The following is a 26,132-nucleotide window of genomic DNA, read 5'->3' as shown; positions in this document are numbered from 1 at the left end:
TGGTAACACCACATACCAAGTAGTGATAGTGCTAGTACGTAATACCTAACCCATAGACCGTTAACCAGAATACTGAAATTACTAAACTGAATAGCACTTATCACCACATACAAAACCAAGTAGATATCACATTAACAAATTCAAAAGTAGCGATATCTACAACGAAAACCTGCATCGCCATTTTGTGACTGATCCACCCACTGATGGGCCAATTAATTACTTTTAACCAGAATAAGAAACCACTTCAGACTCGCGAAACTGTGGCACTAAACCAATAAACTTGGAAATGTCAAATGGTAACGTACCTTGATTTGAGCTGGGAGTGGGGTTGGTTAGGGGAGTGGTTGGCACCGGAGCGGGTGAGGGAGAGACGGGAACAGAATCTTTCTGTGCCATTTCCAACTCGAGCTGGCGAAGTCTGAGCTTTTCCTCTAGCTCAATTTTTCGCATATCCAACTGAAAAGCTCGGTCGTTTGCCCTGTCCCGTTCTCTCTCCTCTCTGTCTAGCCGTGCTATACGCACTTTCACCCTGGTTTTAACTGAGACCTTGGATCCGTCTGAATCCGCGGAGTCCGATTCTAGGCCCAGTGCGTTGGGGTCGGGAGCCAATTTCAATGGTGTCTTTTTGGGCTTTGCCTCTGGCTCAGCCACTGCTCCTTTTTCGGACCCCTCAACACCTGCCACCTCATCACCCCCCGGACCAGACTCACCTTGGAGCGGCCTCGGCACAACTTCAGGCACGGCTAGTTCTGGTGGCACCACCAACACCCCTTGATCAACCAACTTAGTAAATAAAAAATCTTTAATTCTTTTCTTACTAAGCGCCTCGTTAACAACGAATCTGAAGTGGTCTGCCATCAGTAACAAGTCATCTTTGCGACAATCGTCGAATTTGCCAATGGTGGGGTCTTTAACGAACTCCTCCAAGTCAAAGTGCACCATTTTTGCCGATTAAGCCCACAATTGTTTTAGAACCCGCTAATAAAATTTAAAAAAACTTGATTCACTTACCAATTGCCTCAGTTAACGAGCCCCCATTAATGTTACATGCCCCAGTCTAGGGGTACAAGGTTATGCAACATTAGTAAGGCAAAGGGTAGGTGGAAGAAGTATTTTTATTATAACTTCTTATAGGTGAGTATTTAGGGAACAGATTACAAATAATGAATGAATGGAATAACACAAAAGGAACAACTTTAACAATAAATCAAATGAATAACTACCCTGCAAAGAAAAGAAACAATCAAAATGTACTAATCCTAAACTTATATATTAACCACTAAATAACTAAACTAGACCAAATCAAAATTACAGGAGATTACTAAACTAACATAACTACACTATTCTAAACTATCAAAACATGAGCGATTACAAGAAGCAGGCAGTGGTAGCTACGTGTTAGCTGAATGCCACAACCTAGTTGTGCGTTTAAACAAAGTCAAGTTCAAGTTCCCAATGTTCTCAAAGCTCACAAAGTTAAGAATGCTATACGCTAAGCAGTAAGCAGGTTCTACAACGCTAACATGGCAGAGGGAAACTACTACTGAGATTAGCTCCCAAAGCTGCAGCAGCATGTGAGTGACATTATGCAGGTGGACAGCATGTTTCCCCATGGGCAGGGAGAAACAGACTGACGAGGAGCTCTGGGCTGGCAAGGCTTTTGTAGGGAGGCCCCGCAGGTGATTGGACCAGGTGGAATCAGGGTGTAGCTCTCCATCAAGCTCAGCTCACTCAGGTCTCCTCCAAGTTCAGGTCTCGTCTCCTCCCACTCCAACACAAGGCCAAGACCTAAACTGACACTAGTATGAGTATATGTGGACTCCAACCAATATTGGGAACAATAGTAACGTAATACTAAGGATAACTAGAAAATAGTAATATAGAAAAATAGTAAATTACATAGGGATGTAACAGTGCATTTGAGAAATAAAAAGAGAGCATTGTAACTTGTCCAGCCAGCATGGAAATGACATCAGTCCAGGGACGTGCAGAGAAAGTTAGAGAGGCAGGGGCTAAAATTTCTAAAAGGGCCTTTTGGTGGAAATATTGAAAATAGCAGACCTCCAAGCAGACCTTGTGAGCTTGGAGGACGGCTATTTTCGGTGCGTGATACCACACTGAACTAAGCATAATCAAGTCAATACTGGAGATGTGGCGCAACGGCATGTATTTCAACACTGAGAGGGCAATTCTTTCAACATAAGATACTGCATTCAAGTTCAGGAAAAGATGGACATGGCAATTCTCTTGAATGCTGCTTTCAGGTATGGCATGGAAAGAGGGCATTTGCATTTCTTTCACTATAGTAAAAACTACATTCATAGTCTGGTGAGGGCACTTTTTACGGACGGATAAAAGAAAGGGCAGGGGCTCAAGTCCCCTTTGATGTCTATGTGTTCACGTGCCTGCATCAGTCCAGTCAGAAATAAACCAGTGTCATCGTTTCAGAGTGAGTCGTTTGAGGTGGCTCGTATCTTCAGCGAGGCCGAGGCCAGGAGAGTTGGCTCCTTGCTGCAGATCTCCTCAGAGGCCCTGCAGACAGTCATCACACACCGCGTCACAGTCAGTTGCTTCCTTCTATACATTTGTCCTAGCCAACAGTCTTGTTTCTCCGAGTGTTGATCCTCTTTTTGTTCCATAGGAGACTACTTATGACAGGATCTACTGCCCTCTGTCTGTGGAAAGTGCCATAGAATCCAGGTATGAACCATTTTTTGGCAAAAACTAGACTCATCATTTGCTTGTATATATTTTATTTCTGGAAAAAGAAGAAGAAAAGAAGTGGAGAGCCTTGAGGTTTTGTGGAACAGCTACATTCAAAAAAACCTCACTGATTCTTTTTTTCCCCTTTCCTGCCATTTCTCTGTAGAGATGCCATTGCCAAGGCCCTGTATTCCGTGCTGTTTGATTGGCTATTAGAACAGATCAATGATTGGCTGAGCCCTAGCGAGATGGACAGCACAGTGGGGATAGTGGACATCTATGGGTTTGAGGTTGGTATCTTGTCTGGGATGAAACACTCTACACCTCCATCTGAAATACATAAAGTGTCAAGTGTCGTTCATCTCTCGTGGTTTCGTTGCAGGACCTTGGAGTGAACAGCTTTGAGCAGTTCTGCATCAATTTTGCCAATGAGCAGTTGCAGCACTTTGTCAACATGGCAGTGGTCTCTCAGGAGCAGGTCAGTGAAACAGGGTCAACCTCTATGCCAGGGGTCTTCAACGTTTTCAGGCCAAGACCCCCCACAACCTTATCTAGTATTATATAGTTTCATCACAATCATCAGTGTATTTTGGATTCATGTCAATTCGTGTTTTCAGATATTTAACCACTTGAACCTTCAATACTTAATAAACTTGACCTTTCACTCTGTACTTAGTCTGCTCTTTTTCCCCTCTACACCAAAGCTCTTTGCCAAAAATAACTGATCTACAAGCGAGGCGTTGTGAGCTTGTAGATCTGCTATTTTTGGCTAAAGTTGGCAGAATATGGACACCAGGGTTCAAGTGGTTAATATAAAAAAGGAGAAAAAGGTTTCTATCACACAAAGGTTTGAAGGACCCCCTGTAGTAACTCTGAGACCCCTGCTCTATGCACTGACCTCCAGGCATTTACACGTACAGTAAGAATGTGTGCACAGGACCTCTGCATGTGTCTGTCTGTGTCCAGGAGGAGTACAGTGCAGAGCAGATCCAGTGGTACCCTATGGCGCTCCAGAACTTTCACTCGTGTCTGGAGCTCATCTCCGCCAAGCCACATGGCATCCTCCGCATACTGGATGACCAGACCTGCCTCCCGCAGGTACATGCATACCAGTGGTGCATTGGTGATTCAATGTTTGGGGGGTCGCTTACCTAGAGACGTCCCGTGCACGTCGCTTAACACCTACTCATTGATATGCATATAGGCTTGTTTCTTTGTTAAAACACCCTGTTGTGACACTAAAGCGTTGGCGAGGTGTGAACTTGGGGGTTTTGGGATCAATGCATGTCTGTTTGCGTGAGAGGCGAGACCCCTGCTCAGAAAACATATGGGGCGGCGGGGGCGCGTGACCCAAGACTAATTCAACAAACACTGATGTAGACGCACGCACACGCTCACACACACAGACACACACACACACACACACACACACACACACACACACGTACACAAACCCATGAGCTGACTAAATTTTTACGTCCTTTTTATGTCATTTGCTCTCTCTCTCTCTCTCTCTCTCTCACACACACACACACACACACACACACACACACACACACACACACACACACACACGCACACACGCACACACACACACACACACACACACACACACACACACACAGGCCACTGACCACACCTTCCTTCAGAAGTGCCACTATCACCATGGTAACAGCCCCTACTATGCCAAACCCAAGATTCCACTGCCAGTCTTCACGCTTTACCACTATGCCGGGGCTGTCACCTACCAGGTATGACTGCATACAGATATTAACAGTAAATCCTGTTTGTGAGCCATCAAATCTGCACATGCAGCATAAAACAGGGGTCTTCAACATTTTCAGGTCAAGGACCCCTTATTTGAGAGAGAGATGAAGCGGGACCCCCACTGTATGATAGATTCCATATAGTTTCATCGTTTGACAGTACAATCATCAGTTTATTTGGGATTCATGTCAATTTGTTTTCAGATATTTAACCACTTGAACCGTCAACTTGACCTTTCACTCTGTACTTAGTCTGCTCTTTTTCCCTTCTACACCAAAGCTCTTTGCCGAAAATAGCCTATCTACAAGCTTACGTTGCCTCGCAGCACGAGGCGTTGTGAGCTACTGTAGTAGATCTGCTATTTTTGGCTAAAGTTCTCAGACTAAGGTTCAAGTGGTTAATATAAAAAAGGAGAAAAAAACTTTCTAGTCACTCATAGATTTGGAGGACCCCCTGTAGTAACTCTGAGGACGCCCTAGGGGTCCCGGACCCCCTGTTGTAGACCCATGGCGTAAAACATTCGCACTCCGTCGCAGAGCCTCTGGCTTGGCCCGGCCAAGGCGCTCCAAGACACAGGATGGTCAGTGTTTGTTCATGGATGGGAGGCCAGCAGTGGATTGTGTACCTCAGTGCTTCTCAGAATGGGGTCCGGGGACCCCCAGGGGCATGTCCTTGAGGGGGTTCCACAGCAAAATGTGTTAATATAGCATAACAATCTTGTAAGCAAACTTTAAACCTGCTACTGAAAATCTATCAACGATCTAACAATGAGGAATTGTTGTCCAGCCATCCTGGACGTCTATCCTGTCCAGGCTAGATCTATATCCAAAAGATCTGGAAAAAGATTTAATATTTTTGAACAACATAAACATTATAGGGGTCCTTGGCAGAAAATATTTTCAGATGGGTTGTTCGTGGCCAAATAAATAAAATTAAACTGGGGGTCATGAAAATGTTTGAGAACCACTTGTTGCATCTGATGCTGCTCTAGTGACCCCTACTGGTTGGTCAGGGCACCTGTTCAACTAGCAGGGAATCTGGGTGTGCTGTGCTGTGCTCATGTTAAGCTCTCCCAGTGAAACTCCTTGCTGTCAGCTGGGAAGAATAAGCAGCTACTGTATAACAAAGTCTGCATTCATATTTTCTCCGGCCCCAGGTCCATAATTTCATAAACAAGAACCATGACCATTTCCGCACAGAGGTGTTGGAGTTGTTCGCCAGGAGCAGACTGAAGGTGAAACAAGAAAATAAATAAAACGCATAAAACACCTACCCACACATTGTTAGTGTTTCCACTCCCTGAATGAGATGGACCTGATGCTCAGAGAACTGTGCTGCTACTGTGTTTTAGTTAGGCCCTGAATATCATATCGCTACCTGTCAGGCTGTCAGGCTGCCTCAGGCAGAACCATTGTATGTCCAAAACTGTTACTTTTCACAAACTGGAAACAAAAATAACTTGTGTTGCAATGGATCCAATGTATATTAATTTTGTCACAAGCTCTTGTTAATATGTTTTATATATCCATAAAACCCACAGACAGACTTAACCTCTTTCGATTTCACATTTTCACATTTTCAAAAATATGCCACTGTACTATGCCGAAGAAGGGCTTTAATTTCCCCAAAAATTACACCCATTGTGAAGTGAGCGCTGCTATTTATGATTTTTAATTTCATGCCATCCCGCAAAGCTTGCAGGCCAGTGTGAACCTTGGCATACAAACAAACACTTATTGACCAATCACAGTCAGAAAAAAAAAATAAACTAAAAAAAAAAAAGCTAAAAAACAACAACATAAAAGGTGAAATACAGAGATATAAGGTGTCTGACCGATGTGGATATTGACTCATTCACCCAGATGGTTTCGGAGCTGTTCCAGAAGGTCCAGGACGGCTACGTCCAGCAGAGAGAGCTGGGGAGGAGAGGAAAGGGCCTCCGCCACCAGCCCTGGACCGCCTCCTCACACTTCCAACAGTCGCTCACTGAACTCCTGACACGCCTGGATAGGTAGGCCTACATGGATGGACCAGCAACCACCTGGGGTCATCAATATGTTTTTACACAGACAAATGTGTCTGCGGTTTTGTCCGTGGCAAATTCTTTTTTTTGTTCTTATCATAACACCCAATTACTGAATGTCTTCAGGTTTTCCTCCTTTCTTCCTTCCTTTACTATGACACCATGGCATATTAGGAGTCCACTAGCCTCAGGATCCAGGCATTTCATTCAAAGGAGTCCACTAGTACTAGTGGTTCTCAAATGTTTTATTTGCAAGGACCCCCATAACACTGAGAGTGTACAAATGGAACCAAATGGACCCTTGCGGGTCCATTTGGTTCCATTTGTACACTCTCAGTGTTACAGACCTGTTATGGTCATTCATGGCTATCTCTTTGTAAGTCAGCATGGCCATGACTCATGCTCACTCCCACCCCATCATCAAATGCAGTTGCACTTTTACTGGAAAGGAACTTTGGCTGGAAAGGTAAAACAAGATCATTAACCACATGAACCCTAGCCTCTATGTTCTGGACAGAGGTGAACATTCGGTAAAAATAGGTGAACGTAAAAAAAGAAAAGGAAAATGTCATTTATTGAGTGCTGGCTGTTTTTGTGTTCTCATAGACTTATAATGAACCTGTGTTTCTTTCTTTCTTTTGTTCCCTCTGTACCCCTAGATGCAAAACTACGTTTGTCCGTTGTGTCAAGCCAAACTACGTCAAGGTAAAGTATTTTTCACATGGACATTAAACTGTAAAATGGAAACAGCGAATTTATTTTTCTTTATATGTAAAAAAAAAATCATTAATCACAATTAATTGTCAATTCAAATGCGGTGATGGTAACGGCCCTAGTTTGTGTGTGTGTGTGTGTGTGTGTGTGTGTGTGTGTGTGTGTGTGTGTGTGTGTGTGTGTGTGTGTGTGTGTGTGTGTGTGTGTGCGCGTGTGTGTGCGCGCGTGTTACGTCAGCTCCCTGGCATCTTCGATGTGGATTATGTGCTGGACCAGCTGAGGCATGCTGGGATGCTGGAGACCATTCACATCAGGAAGGAGGGATACCCTGTGCGTCTCCTATACTCCTACTTCATGGAGAGGTGCTGAGCATCATACTCATGCATGCACATGCACACATACTCACGCATACTCACATGCACGTACAGTACTAGCACGCACGCACGCACGCACGCAAGCACACACACACACACACACACACACACACACACACACACACACACACACACACACACACACACACACACACACACACACACAGTAAAAATCAGCTGTATTCCTTTCATGAGAGTGTAAAAATGAAACTTATTTTAAGAATTGAAGATGCTTGGTTGTATAATCGTATCTCTAGTGGAGTACCTGTTTTTTTAGAAGACTGGTGTCGGGGTATTAACCGCCAAGAACTAGACTTCCCCACAAAGCCAAAGTGCAGTAACTATGAACAAAAATGTGTCTGAAAAATGTGGTTAAAAGTGTTCCAACTGGTCAGCCATATAAGTGATATTACACTCATTGTGTTCTTGAGATAATTGTTTATCCCCAAAAATCACAAAGGCTAATTTGACTTTTGGGATACACAAATAAGTTGGTGTGCCCTAAACGTAGTTACTGCACATGTTGCCTTTGCAGGACAGTATAGTTTTTGTATACCTGTATACCTCATTATCTTATCTTATCTCCCTTCGTGTCTCTATTCGCCTTTTCCATCATCGTCTGAAATCTTTGCGGTGTCTGAAAATGACGCCTGAGTTCTGAGTTACTGTACAGCATCGTTAACAAGAATGTCTCTAGGTGGCACTGCAAGCATGACCTGACATGGCAAAATGGATCAGGTTTCCCGTTCATGTGGTGTTGGCTTCTCAAATGTCCTCTTTTCTGTCCACCCATCGTCCCTGAACCCCCCCTGCCCCCCCCCCCCCCCCCCCCCCTCTGTGTGTCAGGTATGGGATACTGTTGGTGCAGCGCTCCACCCAGGCTCCAGACAGGGATCAGACGGTGGCTCTGCTGGAGATGATGGGGGCAGAGGAGGGACAGTATCAGCTGGGACTCTCCAAGGTATCCCAACACGTGTGTACACGCACAGGCAGGCACACGTGCACACACATACTTTTTGTCACAGAAAGAATGCTTTTAATCATACACAATCTTAACACAATCTTTGTAAAAAACTACACGTTTAACACAATGTATTTATACAAAGGGTAACGTCGCTGTCGGGTGGAAACCTTGTATGTCCAAAACCGTTTTTGTTTTGTGTTTATCCTTTTAAAAATGATTCAAAATAGTGAAAATAGCCGATCTGCAAGCACACCACGCCTCGCATCGCGAGGCGTTGTGTGCTTGTAGATCTGCTGTTTTCACTATACTTTCGTGAAACACTCTTGAATGCTGAAGTAGGGCTTTAATCTGGAAAAATACAAACAAACTTGGAGATGCGAGGTTTCTGCCCGGCAATGACGATAAGTGAGCCTATACAGTCCGCGTTTGGGTGGTTACCTGCAGGTGTTCATGAAGGAGCTCCTGTACCAGCGCGTGGAGGACAAGTGGAGCAGCACGCAGACCTGGGCCGCCGTCACCATCCAGAGGAACATCAGGGGCTTCATCTGCAGGAGGAACTTCAGGTTCTTCAAGCAGAAGGCCATCGTCATCCAGAGCCACATACGAGGACACCAGGCCAGGTAGGCATGCATGCAGAGAGCGTGGCTGTCTGACTGTGGAGAGAAGAGGTGATGAAGCGCAGCTAAAGGGGAGAAACAGATGTCATAGGGGAGAAGAGAAAGGAGTCAGGTTTCACCTGAAATGAGGTCACTGTACTGACTGAGGGAGCAGTGACGTTCAATATGTTCCTAGGTGACCCGATGCCCCCTGTCTTCTGCAGGAAGTACTACAAGCGCCTGAGGCAGACCATCACTCAGTTTTGGGCGGTGATGATGATCACGAGGAACACCATCAAGAGACGTCATTGGAGGAAGGTACATAATGCAAGCAAGCGCACATAAACAAACACCAGCCGGTAGAAAGAGAGATAGAGGGATCTGAAAGATACAGGGAGAAAGATCCTGACTTGGTTTCTTAGCAACCATTTGTTTAGTGACTTTATAGTACTATAAAGCCCTGCCCTGACCTCTCTTATGCAATAACAGCAGCGTTGGAAGAACTGAAGATAACTTAAATATTACGCCCATCCCTGGCTGTTGACAATCAACACCCTAAAAAACACCTCCAAAGTGTACTGTATTGTTAAATGTCTCTTTCGATATGTTCGTCGCTAACAGTGCTCGCTTACATATCCAGTTATTAACAGGGCTTGTTCTCTTTTATGCCAGGCAGGTAGACTTTGAACTTTGCCATTGTTGCCAGTGTGACTGTTTATAACGTCAAAAGTAATCGATTTGTTTAAGTTGTAGGGTTGGCCGAAAATGTATTGATGTTGAATGTATTGAATTCCACACCTTTTTGTGATGCTTTGAGGTCTAGAACAGATATCATTTCTTGGTTCCACAAGTTGGTTTGACATACACAGTGCATGCAGTGCACGCCACGCAAACCTTTGGGTGTCACAAGTCTAAAGGTCGGCAACAAGCCATTAAATGCATTTGTCACAGAGGCTACGAGCATGTGTTGCTGCTGTACATAATTATCTTTACCTACTGTATGTACCGATCATAAACAATTATGTTGTGAACTCTGTAAGGAAGAGTTTTATGACATGCTATTCTGGTATAGATGTCTGTGCTTTATCTATCATGATTAAGTGATAGACAAAACCACAACAGTTAAATCCAGCTATGTCATTTAATCTATTATGTAAAAAAAACATCGATTTGAAATTTGTTTTGCACAAATTGTCAAAATGTAATTGTTCCAGAGAAAGTTACAGGAGTGCATATGGTGTTTGATATGAACTTTTAGCTTAAGATTATATAAAAACAATAATGATTGTTTAGTTATCATCATTGACTGTCTTCCTTCCTATGCTCAAGGGCTTCTGGATAAACAAAACCTTGCTCTTCCCTTCAGTGAGGGGGAGTGGCAGTCCGTCATTATTAAACACATCCTCCTGAAATCTGTAATCTATGTCTCATTTCCCATAACCGTCATCCTTTATCTGTTTTCTGCTACACATACAAAGCCACACCTACAGGGTACAGTACAACACACGCACGCACGCACGCACGCACGCACGCACGCACGCACGCACGCACGCACGCACGCACGCACGCACACACACACACACACACACACACACACACACACACACACACACACACACACACAGCACACATACTATTATTAATAGTATTATTACTATTCTTCTGAGAACATCCACATTTTGGGATGGCTTTTTTTTTTTTTTTTTTTTTTAACCCCTAACCCTGAAGCCAAAAATAGTCGATCTACAAGCTCATTACACGTCACAATACGACAAGTACTGTAGATCAGCCATAATTCTATCCCAAAACCTTGAATCTAATCTCTAAATACCAAATGCTAACCCTAATGCCAACCTGAATCGTAAAAGAAAAACGTTAATCATAAAAGAACCATTTCTCTTGTGAGGATCAGGAAGATTTCTAAATTAATTGTGGGGACGTTGAACCTCACAAATAGTAATACAAGTGTACACACACACACACACACAGACACACGCACATGCACACACACACACACACACACACACACACACACACACACACACACACACACACACGCACACGCACACTCACTTCTGTGCACACCTTCAACCACACTCCGGTCTCGGACTTCACCCCCTATTACTGAAATTAGAGGCGGCAGGGCATCTCTCCTTCCGTCTACTGAAACCTTTCCTCTCGGACTTAGTTCCAACCCAGATGCACTGACAGGTAGGCTTTCTCGCTCTCCTGTACATTTCGCGTTAACATTGTGGCAAAGAAGTGTTTTCACTTCACCATTGTTGTTTAATCAGTCTGATATGGAACGCAATGCAGAATGAATATTGTCAAGGGAGAGGCATTTCGGTGTTAGATTTCACAACAGCATAGTGTCAGGTTATGTTTCTTGACCTGTGTTTGTCTGCCGTTCTTCTGGTCTAGAATGTTACATGTTGATCTGTGTATTATTTTGTGTTTCCATCGCTAGGTGTCATTTATTTAGTTTTTTATTACCGGCACAGCAATTGGAGTTATTGTTTTATTATAGGGTTGGACTATGGACAGTGTAGTTGTCAATCCGCTGCTCACAGACAGAGAGCAAAGACTATTGAGCTTTAAAGTTACTTCATATTATTCAAAGCTCTTGCCTGCTGTGAATATTTGTTTTAAAACGAGGACTTGGAGGGGTTGAATGCTAACAATAAAGTTTACATACATTATAAACAGAAGACAATTTACACTGACACCTGTGTTGTGTGTTAAACCCTATAATACTTTATGATTATGATGATGATTATTCATCTTTTATTTGATTTAAGCACATTGTTTTGAAGTTTAATTAAATGCACTTTAAATCCTTTCAGGTAGGCCTAGTGGTGGTGTTGGGCAGAGGCGTATGAGCTGTTTGTTTGCGTAAACCCCATTTCCATTATGTACTGTTCTAAACTATATAATATAATAAAATGTAACGTAATAATAATGAAAGGATAACTGTTGACCCGAGAACCAGCGTGCAGATTACATTTTTACATCAACTGTTCAGATGGATTATGATTGTGCTCACAGCCTCACACCAATTTGTGTCCAGCAATGTCCACTTTATCTCGCAATGTGAAGCATCTAAATTGCTGTATGTAAAGGAAACACCTTATTCCCCAGCTGTAAAGCTCCTGATAAAACGCCCTCTCTCTGGACTCTTGTAACCGTGACCAATACTAGAGGTGGGGCCACGAGCACATGGGTGGCACGGGTCTATATAACAAGATGTGTTGCTAAGAATAGCATTCCTGATGTAGAAATGAAGGAGTGCTGACTGTTTGCTTGTGGTACCAGGATAAAGGACGCTCGCTCAGCTGAGAGTGTTTACATTGTACAGTATAAGAGTTTATTCATTACTGGACCACGAGGAAGGTACAACTCTATGAAGCTGTGAAAAATTATGGATTCTGATGTGTTTCTCTGCGATGTGTATTAATTTGTCAGATAGCATATATGTAGTGTTCTACTAAACCAGAAACTTGTATGAATCTTGTGTGAATATCCATCAAGTTATAAGAGCACTATGATTAACAAGATGATATACTGGCCAAACAGTGTGACTGATCGACTGGCCTGTTTTCACTTCCAGGAAAACAAAGAGAGAAACAAAATAAAGGCTGCCACCAAGGCTGAGTCTGTCTCCCCTGGAATGGTAAGTTTGATTATTAATCTGACTCTGATCCCATATGATAAAAACATCTACTCGAACACATTCTAGTATCTTCTAGTATGTCAATAACAGAAGCAAGCCTAATTCATGGGACAGGAGGAATTCTTACTGTTGCGAGACTCCATAATGATAATAACCAATATTTATCTAATGTTTTTTCCTGGTAGGATGTGGGGATGTTGGAGATCCCGGCGGAGTTATCAGCCAGGCTTCGCAGTGCGGAAGGTCAGCATAACACATTCAGATTACAAAATATGAAAAATTGGATTCGATAATCACATGAAATCTATGAATACTATTTATTCACTGTCCAGAATATGCCATTGAGTTGTCAATGTGTTATTGTTGTTCTTTCTGTCTCCACCAGGGCGGCAGCATGTTTCAGGGGTCACAGAGGTAGCGCCTCCTCAGGTGAAGGCAGAACACCAACTTTCCTTGCCAAAGGATATAGACAGATACCCATTCTCTCGCTATGCCAAATTCATACTGAAGGTAAGCCACACTGGTACCCCAAGAACACACTTACACATAAAGTACTCACTGTACATACAGTATATAGGCTACTGTGTGGCGATCCTCCAACGGTCGCAATTATTTACTATCAGATATTTACTATCAGAACCGTCACATCTTGTCCGTGTCTGTCCGGAAGACCTGACAGGTTGATTGACTCTTACGCTCTGACATCGCGCTCTGTCATCCCTGTGATGCCAGGGGAACCAAATCCCTTTTATGCCCATATATGAAGATATGGAGATCCCCGTAATGCCATGGGAACCAAGTCCCTTTTATGCCCATATATGGAGATCCCTGATGTCATCAATATTAAAGGAGTAGTTCTTTTTTCTATTGATTACTCATGCCATGAAGAGTAGAGTTCAATAATATCTTTTGGTTTTTGTCACATTCCTAAGACAAAAATTTGATTCGAGTAAATTTACCCCCATTGATTCCGGATGGGGACCCGTTTCGAAACGGGTCCACATCCGTAACAGAATGTGACAAAAAACTAAAAATATTATTGAACTCTAGTCTCCATGGCGTGACTAATCAATAGAAAAAAAGTCAGTTTGGGGGTGAACTACTCCTTTAAACCCATATCTGCGAATGCCAATATATAATCACTGTGATGTCATGGGACCAAATCCCTTTTATTGCCATATATGGAGATCCCTGTGATGCCAGGGGAACCAAATCCCTTTTATGCCCATATATGGATATATGGAGATCCCTGTGATGCCAGGGGAACCAAATCCCTTTTATGCCCATATATGGAGATCCCTGATGTCATCAATATTAAGCCCATATCTGTGAATGCCAATATATAATCACTGTGATGTCAGGGGAACCAAATCCCTTTTATTGCCATATATGGAGATCCCTGTGATGCCAGGGGAACCAAATCCCTTTGGCCAGATGGCCAGACATGGCGCAACCTCGCTTTCTGTTTTTTGTTTATCCCAGACCAGTATACAGTACACACCCTCTCAGTTTGTCTGCCAGTAAGGTGGCTCTGGTTGGCCGTGCCACGGTGACATTGTACACATGGCACATGCACATACTTTTAAAATAAGCTGACACTTTGGCAGACGCCTGCCCTGATTTCTATACTCCCTGATCAATGAGAGGATTCATTCATTCATTTGCAGTGTCGGACAAAGTATATGGTATATGTACAAGTAAATACTCAAAAGTACAAGTTCACTTTTTAACTTTTTAACCCACGATTATTTTTACCCGGTGTCAATTGTCTAATGTAATCCTGGGCGCTACACTCCCTCTGCCAACCTGGAGAGAGCAACGGACTGACCTCATGCTTCCTTCCATGCATGAGTCCAAGCCGCTTCTTTTAACCTGACAGGGGGGAGTTTTCCCGGCTGGACGTAGCGCCTGGAAGGAACACGTTATTCCAACCAGTTCCTTTCTTTTCAATTTCCTTTCTTTTTAATTTCAACACATTGCTGTATTCAAATTTAGAACAGCTCCAAAACACAAAGGTATGTATATTTTAATAGTCACAAGCTCTACAAGCTTGCAAATCATGGTTCATTAATAATAGATTTTTGTAAGTTTGGGTCCCAAGAGTCCCTTCCTAGAAATGTATTGGAGTCAAATGTACAACATGTCTATTACCAGTAAGACGCCTAAGGGGCGAGGTCGCGCCATGTCTGGCCAAAGGGATTTGGTTCCTCTGGCATCACAGGGATGTCAGAGCGTGATGTCAGAGCGTGAGAGTTGATCAACAAAAAAGACAAACGTTACCCATACGGAGAGGTACGGTCAAGATGTGACGGTTCTGATAGTAAACTGTAAATGTCATGTAAAGGTACTTTAGTTCCTGTCCACCACTGACGAGTTGTCTCTTTCTAAGGACACATGGTGCCAGCGTCAGGACCAGCCCCTCGAGAGACCTCTGACCCCTCTGGAGCCTGACGATGCACGCACCGCTCTGGACATCTACAAACTAGTCAGTGCACACTCGTTTTTCAATTTAAGAATGAGTGTGTGTGTGTGTGTGTGTGTGTGTGTGTGTGTGTGTGTGCGTGTGTGTGTGCGTGCGTGTGCGTGTGCGTGTGTTTGAGTTACTTTAGAAAGTCAATCAAAATTTTGCCTTTGAGTGACTTTGTATTTCATAAGGGAATTCAGCCAAACGTATACGCAGAAACCCTTAACTACTTGAATCCCAGAATCCCTATTCGGGGGCGTTTTATAGAAACAGCAGATCTACAATCAGCCCATGACGCATGTAGATCTGCTGTTTCTGGTGATGACATTTGGTGTAGAAAGAAACAAGAGCAGACTAAGTACGGTTGCAACTCAGGTATGGAGCCAGGGTTGGAAGTGGTTAAACTTAGGAAGCGTCCGAATGTCTCTGCCCACACCACTGCTTCAAATACACTGTGTGCTGCATCTGGCTTGGCCAGGCGCTCCAATGAACACAACTGACCCTGTTCGAGGGTGGGAAGACGGGCAGGGGAGGACGTTCTCTGTCACTGTACTAGAGACTCCTACAGGTTGGTCTGTTCAGCAGGGGTGAGGAACTATGAGGGATAGTGTGTTCCTCCACATGCATTACATCCTCCCGGTGAAACCCCTCGCTGTCAGGTGAAATAAAAGGAGTGCCATGCGATTTCAACATAATATAGTAGCAGAAATGTGGTTGCTTCTACCATCCCTAAGAACAACCAACAGGGGGCAGCAGTGACAGGAATCTGTGTGTATGTGGGGAAATGGCATAATAATTACTAAATTCGGATAAACCTCTCCTTCCCATTTTGCACTTTCTTTCATATTGTCAGTGTCGGCAGAAACCTCGTATCTCCAAGTTTCAAATTTGTATGTTTTTTCATAAAGTAGGCCTAAAGCCCTGCTTCAAGACTGTCGCACACAACTAGTGAAAATAGCATATCTACAATCACACACACGTTGTGTGCTTGTAGATCAGCTATTTTCACTATTTTATATCATTTTTAAAATGATAAACACAAAACAAACAGTTTTGGACATACAAGGTTTCCACCCGACAACAACGATATACATTACGAATATACTGTATGTTTTTCTGCCCACTTTGTCAGGTGTTGCGGTTCACGGGTGACTCAGACCTCAGTGACTGGCAGGAGTACATGTTAGGCAACTACATTGTGGAGAAGGGCCAAAGCCGACCAGCCTTGAGAGATGAGATCCTGGCCCAGCTGGCCTACTGTAGCTGGGACAGCAGAGAGGACGAGAGCAGCCTTAGAGGATGGCTGCTGCTTGCCTGTTGCCTCAGTGCGTTCACCCCCTCACCAACACTGGACAAAGCCCTGCTGAAGTAGGTTGTATATGTACTGTATGTACCCAGACCAGTGGTTCCCAAAACTGGGGATTGGGACCCCCAGGGAACTGAGGGGAGTCCCCGCATGATTTTAGGACTTTTAAGACCTTTTCAAAAGTAATCCACAAACTATACTATAAAAACTGGTCAAACATTGGCCAACTTTTCAAGTTTCTTTTGCCGAAAATGCTGATAATTCTGTTCAGTTATGATTATTTGGAGGGGTTGTGGCCTGAAAGGTTTGGGAACCCTTGGCCTACCTCAACTGTTAGGAAGCAGCTTGACGCACAGAAATGGCATAAATAGATTACATTTCCTTTTCCGCATAATTCTTGTTGTGCTGCGCTATGAGCTTGTAGATCTGCTATTTTTGAAAAACGTGAAAATGTGTGCAAATCTTTGAATATATATTATTTTAAAAGCGAACATTTTAAATTCATATGTATCTTTGCTTCGGGGCCGGGGGTCCCTGGAACAACATATATTTAGAGATGGGGTTCCGCAGCCAAATACCTATAATTTTGGGGGTCATTGACATGAAAAAGAAGAGAACCACTGATATAGAAGACATTCTGTAGAATCGGCCTCAGGTCTTAATGGGTTAATGTACCTCTCTAGGTATGTCTCAGACCGCAGTCCAGGGGAATACCGCTCTCTGTGCCAACACAAGCTGCTGACCTCTCTCCAACTGCCTGCGCCCGCTGCCCGCCTCTACCCCCCCACCCAACTGGAGTGGACCACCAACAAACGGAGGGGCAAGATGGTGCTGGATGTACACACCTTCAATGGTACCGAGAGCTTATCTCTCTGTCTCTCTCTCTCTATTTGATTGTATTTTACAGGGCACATGGTGTGCGTGCGTGTGTGTGAAATGCATGTAAGCGAGCTTTAATAATGTGATTCAGTCAGGGAGGTGCTGGGCCCCTGATTCAGCCCGGGAAAAGAAGTTGGAGAGGCCCTCATTTTCGCCTTCCCGACGCGCCGCAAGGCCCCAAATACTAACTAATGAACGGTTACTGTGATTTTAGTTCTCATCGTTTTTTCTGCTATAAAATGAGTCTAATGATGTTGTATGTAGACCATCCAGGAGTAGCCAAGGAAGTTAGGGAGTAGTGGGCCGGTATTCAGATGATAGACAAGCCAGTGGGGCCAATGTGATGGCTCTGTGGGCTGCGCTGCTGCTACTCAAAGATTGGCCATTTCAGATCATGAGAGACAAGCCAGTGGGCCAATTACTAGAGTTATATTTACTTTGTGGGCCGGCCATTTTTTTAAATGGCAGGCGTAGATCGGCCCGGAATTGCCCGGCCGAATGGTCCCTCAGTGGTCGGACTCCTTTCCTCTCTTTCTTTTGTCAGATGAAAAGTTTACAGCTGAGGTGGAGTCCTGGACTACAGGAGAGCAGCTGGCCTCATGGCTTCTCCTTTTCAGGTAGCCACACAACTTCGAAATGCAGATATTTGTGCATGGCAATGTACTGTAACTACTGTCCTGCTGCCTGCTTATCTCTTTAAAGTGTGCCTATGACATTTATTGCATCATTATAAGTCACAATCGGAGGCACGTACAGAAAATATGCAAAGCTCCAGATCACCCAGATGCAAATAAGTCCTTTTATTGGTGCAAATAAAAAATAACGATGTGTTTTGACACTTCATAGACCAGTCGTGATATGGCTTACTGGTTTTATTTCTATTAATATGATATATTATATTAACATTAATATAAAATAATAGAGCTGCTATTTTCCGATACATTTTTGTGTCTATTTGAGTCTTTCAATGCCATCCTAAAATGTTTATGTTGTGTGCGTGTGCGTGTGCTGTAGAGGCGTACCCGAGGGTCCACAGGGCTGGTCTGTGTCTCTGCTGGCTGATGAGGGCTGGTCAGACCTGGCCGGGTCAGACTTTGTCATGGACCTGTTAGCTGGTGCTGAGGCTGAGGTGGTGCCTCCACCGGGAACACCGTCCTCCCAGTCTTCTGACTACCTCTTCAATGGTGATGGAGACAGGTAGAGCAATATACTGTAACCACAACCTGCATGCACACTGCAGACCTAGCCACTAATGTCTGCAACTGCTTCCAAACTTGTGTGTGTATCACACGTTAGGGCTATGGTTCTCAACCTTTTCAGGCTGCGATCCCCAAAATAATAATATTTTAACATTGGACCCCCCCACCCTGACGAGCACTAAGAGTTGAGCATTACATTTTGTATAACACGGTTCGATTGTGAAAATAGCCGATCTAGCCGATCTACATGCTCACAACGCCTCGCAATTCAGCCTCTAGATTTGACCAATGTATAATTTGTCATTTTAGATGTATTGAAAAGTCCTTAAATTGTCACTATACAAATGGGCAGATACCCTCTATACACTTAAACGCTATGTTGGTTTGTTTACTGTTGAGTAAACAATGTTTCACATTAAGTTGATCATCTGGGGACCCCCCAAAATGATTTGAGGACCCCTCTGGGGTTCCTGACCCACAGGTTGAGAACCACTGCGTTAGGGGGAAGTTTCTGTTTTGTTTCCCTTTTTATCATTGACGTGAATATGGTTTTGAAAATGAAATCGTACTTGGGACTGTGATGTATCTCGACAGCAACCTCAATGTCTTCTTGAGAATAGATAAAGGTTTGAATGAATGAATGAATGAACACGCTGTCAATTTCGTCAACCTTTTATCAACACTCATCCCTTTCTCCAGGATGGTAAACAGAGATCTGGATGGCTTCATCCCTCCAGCCCCCTCCATGCAGGCTCCAGAACTGCCTGCGTTTGACTCGGCCCCCTGGACCAGAGATTACCCAGCAGAGGGTAGGCATTCATTTCATTCACACCCAAGCCACCAGTGGTGTAAAGTAACTACACTAGGCCTACATTTAGTATTTTCAGCACTTTTACTTCTACTCCACTACATCTCTGAGGCAAATATTGTACTTTCACTCCTCTACAATCATTTCAAAACTTAAGTTACTAGTTATTTTGTAGATTTGTAGAAAACATACATTAACCACTTCAGCCCTATATATTTCGGCCATTTGAAAATAGCAGATATACAAGTTCACATTGCGTCGCGAGGCGATGCATTTTGAGCTTGTAGATCTGCTATTTTCAAAAGGTTTTCACACATTCTATACATTTGAAAACCTGCGAAATGGGACATTCTGCATAATGAGTACTTTCTATTTGGTTACTTAAGTACATTTTGATACCAAAACCTTTGCTCTTTTACTCAAGTATATTTTGAATTCCGGACTTCTACTTGTAACAGAGTATTTCTACACTGCAGAATGTATACTTTTAAAAGTACCTTTTCCACCACTGCAAGCCATACCCAAAGTGTGCCGCCCTTGGGTCCAATGTACCAAGTCCTACTTGGATTTACTTTCTTCCTATTGTCCAATGTTGGATTTACTTTCACTTGGTAGTGTTCCTGCTTAATTAATTCACCCAGAGTGGCCAACTGGCTAGGTCAATAAGGAAGTAATTCTTTATTGATGGTTGTTTTCCTTCGGCCACTAATTTATTTAACCCACGCAGCACAGGAGCCATTAGATCCTGTTGTGTAATATTTGTTTCTGCTTCCTCTGCCTATGTTTACAGGTCGTGGTCGACAGATGGATGCCTACCTAGATGACCTATTTGATCCTGTACTGGACCAAGGACCGCCAGTCAGTGTTTAAACGTCTACTAAATGTTTTATTTTTCTAGCTATAACCTGCACTAGTTGCACGTTGTCCTATACGCCCGCTTATAACTGAAATTGTCACCTATGAGTTTCACAAAAGCACAGGTTGGTTGTTTTATGGATACCGTGACTGTCTTCTCATTGTATAAGCTTGTTCCAATGGATTGTGTATCTCCATTTGTATCTTATTACAGTGTGTGGTTTGTGTTTCCTTCCGCCTTGGGTGTTATATTGTGTGTGTGTGTGTGTGTGTGTGTGTGTGTGTGTGTGTGTGTGTGTGTGTGTGTGTGTGTGTGTGCGTGTGCGTGTGCGTGTGCATCTATAGGACATGGAGAGAATGGCCATGTTAAATCGTAGGATGAGAGGGGGAGGAGGTGTCGGACCGATGCAGCCTGGCATGCCTGGCATGTATGGAGCAGGTAGGACTTTCCTGTGTCCTAGTTGGAACTCCATCCATCCATCCATCGATACATACTGTAGATACATACATCCGAACATCCATAGATTCATTCATACATTTATCCATCCATCCATCCCTCAATCCCTCTCCTCCTTCCAAAATATCTATCACTATTATCTTATGATGGCCTGGTGGATAGTTGTATTTAATTGATTCAGGATTGTTTTTAGTCTTTTTATATTTCCCTCTTTTTTTATCTCAATTTAGTCATTTTGCCAATTCCCACTTCTCCTTGTTTGGTTGTCCCTCATTGCTGCTGAACCCAACTGTTTGGTTTGTTAGGGAGGGTGAAGGTGACCACGACCTCTGATACACTGTCAATCTCCACTGTACTAAATAAAAAAGACGATTACTGCATAAAAAGTCATCAACAAACTATACTAAAAAAAATTAGTGAACTGAAAATATCCAATCTACAAGCTCACAACACCTGTGTTGTGAGCTTGTAGACCTGCAATTTTCACAATATTCATCTGTGGAACCGAGACAAACAGAATGTAATGCCACAACTCCTACAAGTCCAAGTGCTTGTCAGGATGGGGGGTCCCCAGTTCAAATATGATTCTTTTTGGGGGGGTCGCAGACTGAAAAGGTTGAGAACCACTGGTCTATGCGAACACAATTGGCCTGTGTATGGGGGAGGGAATTAAGTTGGGCGGGTGATATTCGTCACTGCAAATACTCCTACGGGCTGGGGCGTAGGCTGTCAGCAGGGAGTGTTGGGGCGGGTGGACTAGTATGAAGGCTCTACATCCTCCCGGTGGGGGCTCCTCACTGGCAGGTGAGCCAGTAGGATCATCATCAGCAGAGGAATTAATTGGCATTACGACTGAATTGGGGAGAAAATGGTGGTAAAAATAATTGGCTACTCTAAATTAATAATACATGAATAAAAATCTAGAAATGCTAATTCTATTTTCCAGGTGTCCCGATGACAATGCCAGGCTATGCGATGGGTAAGTGAGGGGAGTCAATCTGTCTCAATGTCTCAACATTGAAGCTGCATTGTGTGGTTTTGTTTTATAGGGGAGAACATACAGCAATCCCCTTGTTTGTCTGTAGAGGCCATCTATCATACAACAAGGCTTTATTAAATATGTCTAATGGCCCAACAGTGGTGGAAAGTAACAATACAATTTTAGGTATTTGTACTTTACTATTTCCAGTTCCCAGTACTTTTACTTCTACTCCACTAAATCTGAGAGACACATACTGTACTTTTACTCCACCACATTTATTTGAAAACATTAGTTACTAGTTACCGGTACTTTGTAGATTTTGATTATTCAAAAACATACATTAACCACTTCAGCCATCTATTCATTTTGGCAATTTAACAAGCATTTGTGTGTCTTCATATTGCTCCGTTTTCTGAATTGTCTCTCTCTATCCAGGAATGCCTGCATATGCTGCCAGTCCTATGATGCCAACCATGCAACGTAATGCATAAAAATTAACATACAACACCATAATATCTGATAAATAATACACCAGATTAACATGTAATGATACAGCATGCAGTGTTTTAACGCTGTCCGTTACTATCCGCAGCTATGATGATGCCCCAAGTTGCCATGCCTGCCGTTGACCCTGGTCAGATGGCAGCAACACAGCAGGCCCTCATCAACCAACAGGCCTTCCTCATGGTAAGACCCTTAGACCTGTGTCTGCAACGGCAATACAAAATTAGGTCATAAATAAACATCCCAGGGTGCGTGGTGGTGGTGGTTCAACCAGTGATTGCACTACCACATGCTCCTTGTTAGTGTTGATTTTGACAGCAGATCTTGATTTAGTTTTAGTCATAGGGCCCCTAGGATTTATGAGATGCTAAATCCTCAATTTGGGGGTTTAGTATTTAGGAAGGGGTGTTCCCACACAGAAGTTGCTATTTTGGGGACCTGCTATATCCCTAAAAACACCTGTGTTACATTATGCAAAGGTGTGATTTGAGCGTTACAACAATCAAACCAATCACCATGCCCGATGCCATTGCCTTTAAGAGAACACATTTAGGTTCTCCTAAATCCATTTCCCCTCTCTCCGTATGAAAGAGCAGCGTTGCCTTGAAATAAAATAAAATCGATACAAACATTATGCAGTGGGAAAAAAAGTCAGTCGACGAACATTTTTCGTTGTGGTTTTAGTCAAAAATCTGCATGGGTTTCGTTCCCCCTCCCCTCCCTGTCCCACAGGCCCAGCAGATGACCATGCAGGCCATGACCCTGTCCCAGCAGCAGACCCAGGAGCAGCAGAGGCGGCAGTCTGACCGCCGTCCCACCACTAGCTACAGGCACTATGAGCCAGAGGTGTGTTTGTGTCTGTGCGTGTGCTCATGTGCGTGAGGGATAGCGTGTTCCTCCACACACGTTACATCCTCCAGGTCAGTGGTTTTCAACCAGTGGTGCTTGAGGGGGCTCCAGGTGGTCCCCAGACTAAATGATGGAGTTGGTAACCAAACGGACCCTTATAGATCTTTAACTCTTAATTATTGTGAATCCATGTGTATTGAGGAAATAGAGTGTTTGTCTTCCGCAGACCAAACAGTAGGGGATGGCTGTAACAGGGACTATACAAACATGGGAGGAATTTCAAAAGACTAAATTGGGGGAGGAAATAATACATTATTTTTTTGTCTAAGACAGCGTTAACATTCAGCTTGTGTGGGAACTGTATGTCTTAAAGCGTTGTAACTCATCTACAGTATACTGTATATAAATGCCTTTATATAATTTATATTCCGTACACAGCCAGAGATTGACCGCCCTGACCCTAATGATCTGGAGTCTTTCAGGGAGAGGAAGGATTACTTCCAGAAGATCGGTAGGTGGAGCTACAGTAACACTGTTGTGTATAGCATAATGCACCCAGCCTGTTTGCTTGCTATTGCCACCTTTATTAACTGTAGTTACATTGATAATTGATGTTACACTGTATAGATCATAAAGACATATCATGTTCTGATTGTCCCCCCTGCCCAGCCAAACAGCCAAAGCCTCGGCCCACCGCAGTCAGCCCGCCAAGACAGCAGCGTTCCCCTTCGCCATCTCGGCCACCTCCACCTACGGCCCCTAAGCCTCAGGGTAAGCACACGAGGATGAACTAGTGAAATTGGGGATCCCTTCTTACCAAGACTGCTTTGTAGAACTTGGTAATGTTGCCTTATATCATACAGAAGAATTGATAGGTTAGACAAACAACTAAACCATTTCAATATCTAAACGTATGTTTATTAGCAACAGAGTCTGAGAGGTGGTGTTGGTGCAACTTGTTTTTTTCTTTTGCAGTAATGATTGTTTGAACATTATTATGATTCATTTTTTTAGTCAGTTTAATGCGGTTCTATTGTGAAAAGGCGTTGTGAGCATGTAGATCGGCTATTTTCACAACTTCTGCCTCTAATATTTGACAATATGGCCAATGTTTTTTTTAATTTTATTTCACAGGTATTAAAAGGGTCTTAAAGTCCTTAAATTGTCACTTTAGACATGTGCAAATTCTCTCTTACTTATATACTTAATACTTATACTCTGTGTTGGTTTGTTTACTGTTACTGCTAATCATCTGGGGACCCCACCCACAGGTTGAGAACCACTGGTCTATATAACCGTGTTCTCATTCACATTTCTTCAATCTATATACCTCAAACTTGCACAACAACGTTTGTCGCACTTCTCATTTCATTCAATCATTCGTTCATATACAACAAATGAGTCGTCGCTCTCCGATCCTTCTCCTCCTGACAGTCAGACGTCCCGCCTCGCCTCCCGCCAGAGAGGCTGACTCCGCCAGGCCCACTCCTGCCCCGCTCTCTGGCTCCAGGGAAGAACCCACCTCCAACATCCGCGACATCATCAAACAGTACAACAGCAGAGCTGCCCAAGAACCCACGCCTTTTGAGCCCGTTAGGTCAGAGTCAAAGCTACCCCCATACCCGTCCATTTCATACTCCAAATGAGTCAATTTTTGCCAGTGCCACCTGGTGTAAATGTGTACACGTTCACTATTTTTCATGCCAAATGAATCTCTAATAGAAAATGGCCAAATGTCTTCCAAACTGTTGGCTTTTGGCAAGCTCGCAATACAAGTTGTTTATTTATTTTGCTGTTATATATATGTTTCCTGTCTTTACAGAGTTCCTGGTATCCATTTTGCGAAGAAAAATGACCCAAAAGAGGAAGCGTTAGCTAAGCTCAGAGGACAGAAGGTCCAACCGCAGAAGGTGAGATAGTTACAATACACAGTGGTGTAAAAGTACATTACAGTATTGATACTGTACTTTTACTTAAAGGTGATACACCATGAAATTTCACTTTTCCTATTTTAAAACCTTTTTTTGGGGTCCCACTAGCACCTTCTATCCTCACAAAGTCCCATTTCTTTTTTTTTTAAATAATTTTTGTCCCACAATTTTTGTAACCCATGTTTTCACCCAGTGCCAATTGCCTATGTAATCCTGGGCTCTGCTCTCCCTCTGCCGCGCCTGGGGAGACAACGGACTGACCTCATGCTCCCTTCTATGCATGAGGAGTCCAAGTTGCTTCTTTTCACCTGACAGTGGGGATTTCCCTGGTTTGGACGTAGCGCGTGGAAGGAACACGTTATTCCAACCAGTTCCTTTCCCCTCCATCAGGCGCCCCGGCTGGCCAGGGGGAGGCATTTTTGAGACCAGGATTACTTGCATGTTTTTGTGAGGGTATCAACCCTAGGAGACACGGGGAGAACATGCAAACTCCACACAGAAAGCCAAAGTCCCATTTCTGACCGTTGTGTCTTTCTCTGGTTTTGGGAAGGCGAAGGTTAAAAGCATCCCACGGGTTCTCAAAACAGGCTATCCAGATTTGCTGCCATTTTATTTTGTTCTTTTTCTTTGGCGCAGTTCAGGCCAAAGGTGGTACTGCAGCTGAAAATGCTCTGAGAGCCATTCAAAAATGAGAGAGGCTCTCTATTCAGGAGTGGTAATTGAGCATCAAACCTTTTGAAAAACGTTTTTGGGACATAAACAATATGACATAAATACTTTTTAAATGCATGGTGTATCACCTTTAAAGGGGAAGACCACCAATTTTCAATATTGAACTATGTCATTAATATACCTTAGAGGAGTTGTGTGGAAATAGAAAAAAAGTTCCCCCTCTTCTGTGTTGCCTAGAACTGGGGGATTGATTTTGGGGTTTGTATTGTAAAGTACAATGTGTGATGTCATCAAGTTGTGATTTGCAATACAAACCCCAAAATCAATCCTCCAGTTCTAGGCAACACAGAAGAGTGGGAACTTTTTTTTAATTTCCACACAACTCCTCTAACGTATATTAATGACATAGTTCAAT

The 26,132-nt window shown here is 43.4% G+C and overlaps 1 protein-coding gene across 1 annotated transcript in view; it reads left to right on the top strand.

Moving 5' to 3' along the window:
* myo15b (myosin XVB) overlaps positions 1-26,132 on the top strand; it is a gene marked incomplete at its 5' end in the record, with an annotated part of 47,268 nt that overhangs the window by 10,716 nt on the left and 10,420 nt on the right. The window contains 32 exons of the mRNA XM_080747327.1: positions 2,449-2,562; positions 2,642-2,700; positions 2,870-2,993; positions 3,086-3,181; positions 3,670-3,801; positions 4,329-4,454; positions 5,627-5,704; positions 6,333-6,481; positions 7,153-7,198; positions 7,445-7,569; positions 8,428-8,542; positions 8,990-9,165; positions 9,366-9,459; positions 12,749-12,811; positions 12,997-13,054; positions 13,197-13,321; positions 15,201-15,296; positions 16,408-16,643; positions 17,265-17,434; positions 18,005-18,077; positions 18,475-18,657; positions 19,359-19,468; positions 20,258-20,325; positions 20,668-20,761; positions 21,726-21,758; positions 22,197-22,241; positions 22,354-22,448; positions 22,998-23,111; positions 23,553-23,625; positions 23,784-23,885; positions 24,549-24,711; positions 24,937-25,024. Coding sequence (XP_080603453.1) covers positions 2,449-2,562; positions 2,642-2,700; positions 2,870-2,993; positions 3,086-3,181; positions 3,670-3,801; positions 4,329-4,454; positions 5,627-5,704; positions 6,333-6,481; positions 7,153-7,198; positions 7,445-7,569; positions 8,428-8,542; positions 8,990-9,165; positions 9,366-9,459; positions 12,749-12,811; positions 12,997-13,054; positions 13,197-13,321; positions 15,201-15,296; positions 16,408-16,643; positions 17,265-17,434; positions 18,005-18,077; positions 18,475-18,657; positions 19,359-19,468; positions 20,258-20,325; positions 20,668-20,761; positions 21,726-21,758; positions 22,197-22,241; positions 22,354-22,448; positions 22,998-23,111; positions 23,553-23,625; positions 23,784-23,885; positions 24,549-24,711; positions 24,937-25,024 — 3,423 coding nt within the window. The remainder of the gene's footprint in view (positions 1-2,448; positions 2,563-2,641; positions 2,701-2,869; positions 2,994-3,085; positions 3,182-3,669; positions 3,802-4,328; positions 4,455-5,626; positions 5,705-6,332; positions 6,482-7,152; positions 7,199-7,444; positions 7,570-8,427; positions 8,543-8,989; positions 9,166-9,365; positions 9,460-12,748; positions 12,812-12,996; positions 13,055-13,196; positions 13,322-15,200; positions 15,297-16,407; positions 16,644-17,264; positions 17,435-18,004; positions 18,078-18,474; positions 18,658-19,358; positions 19,469-20,257; positions 20,326-20,667; positions 20,762-21,725; positions 21,759-22,196; positions 22,242-22,353; positions 22,449-22,997; positions 23,112-23,552; positions 23,626-23,783; positions 23,886-24,548; positions 24,712-24,936; positions 25,025-26,132) is intronic.

Source organism: Nannobrachium achirus, assembly GCF_963921795.1.
Source record: "Nannobrachium achirus genome assembly, chromosome: 18".
NCBI classification, from domain to species: Eukaryota; Metazoa; Chordata; class Actinopteri; order Myctophiformes; family Myctophidae; genus Nannobrachium; species Nannobrachium achirus.
Note: the sequence above shows the minus strand (reverse complement) of the source record. Positions and strands in the feature narration are given on the sequence as shown.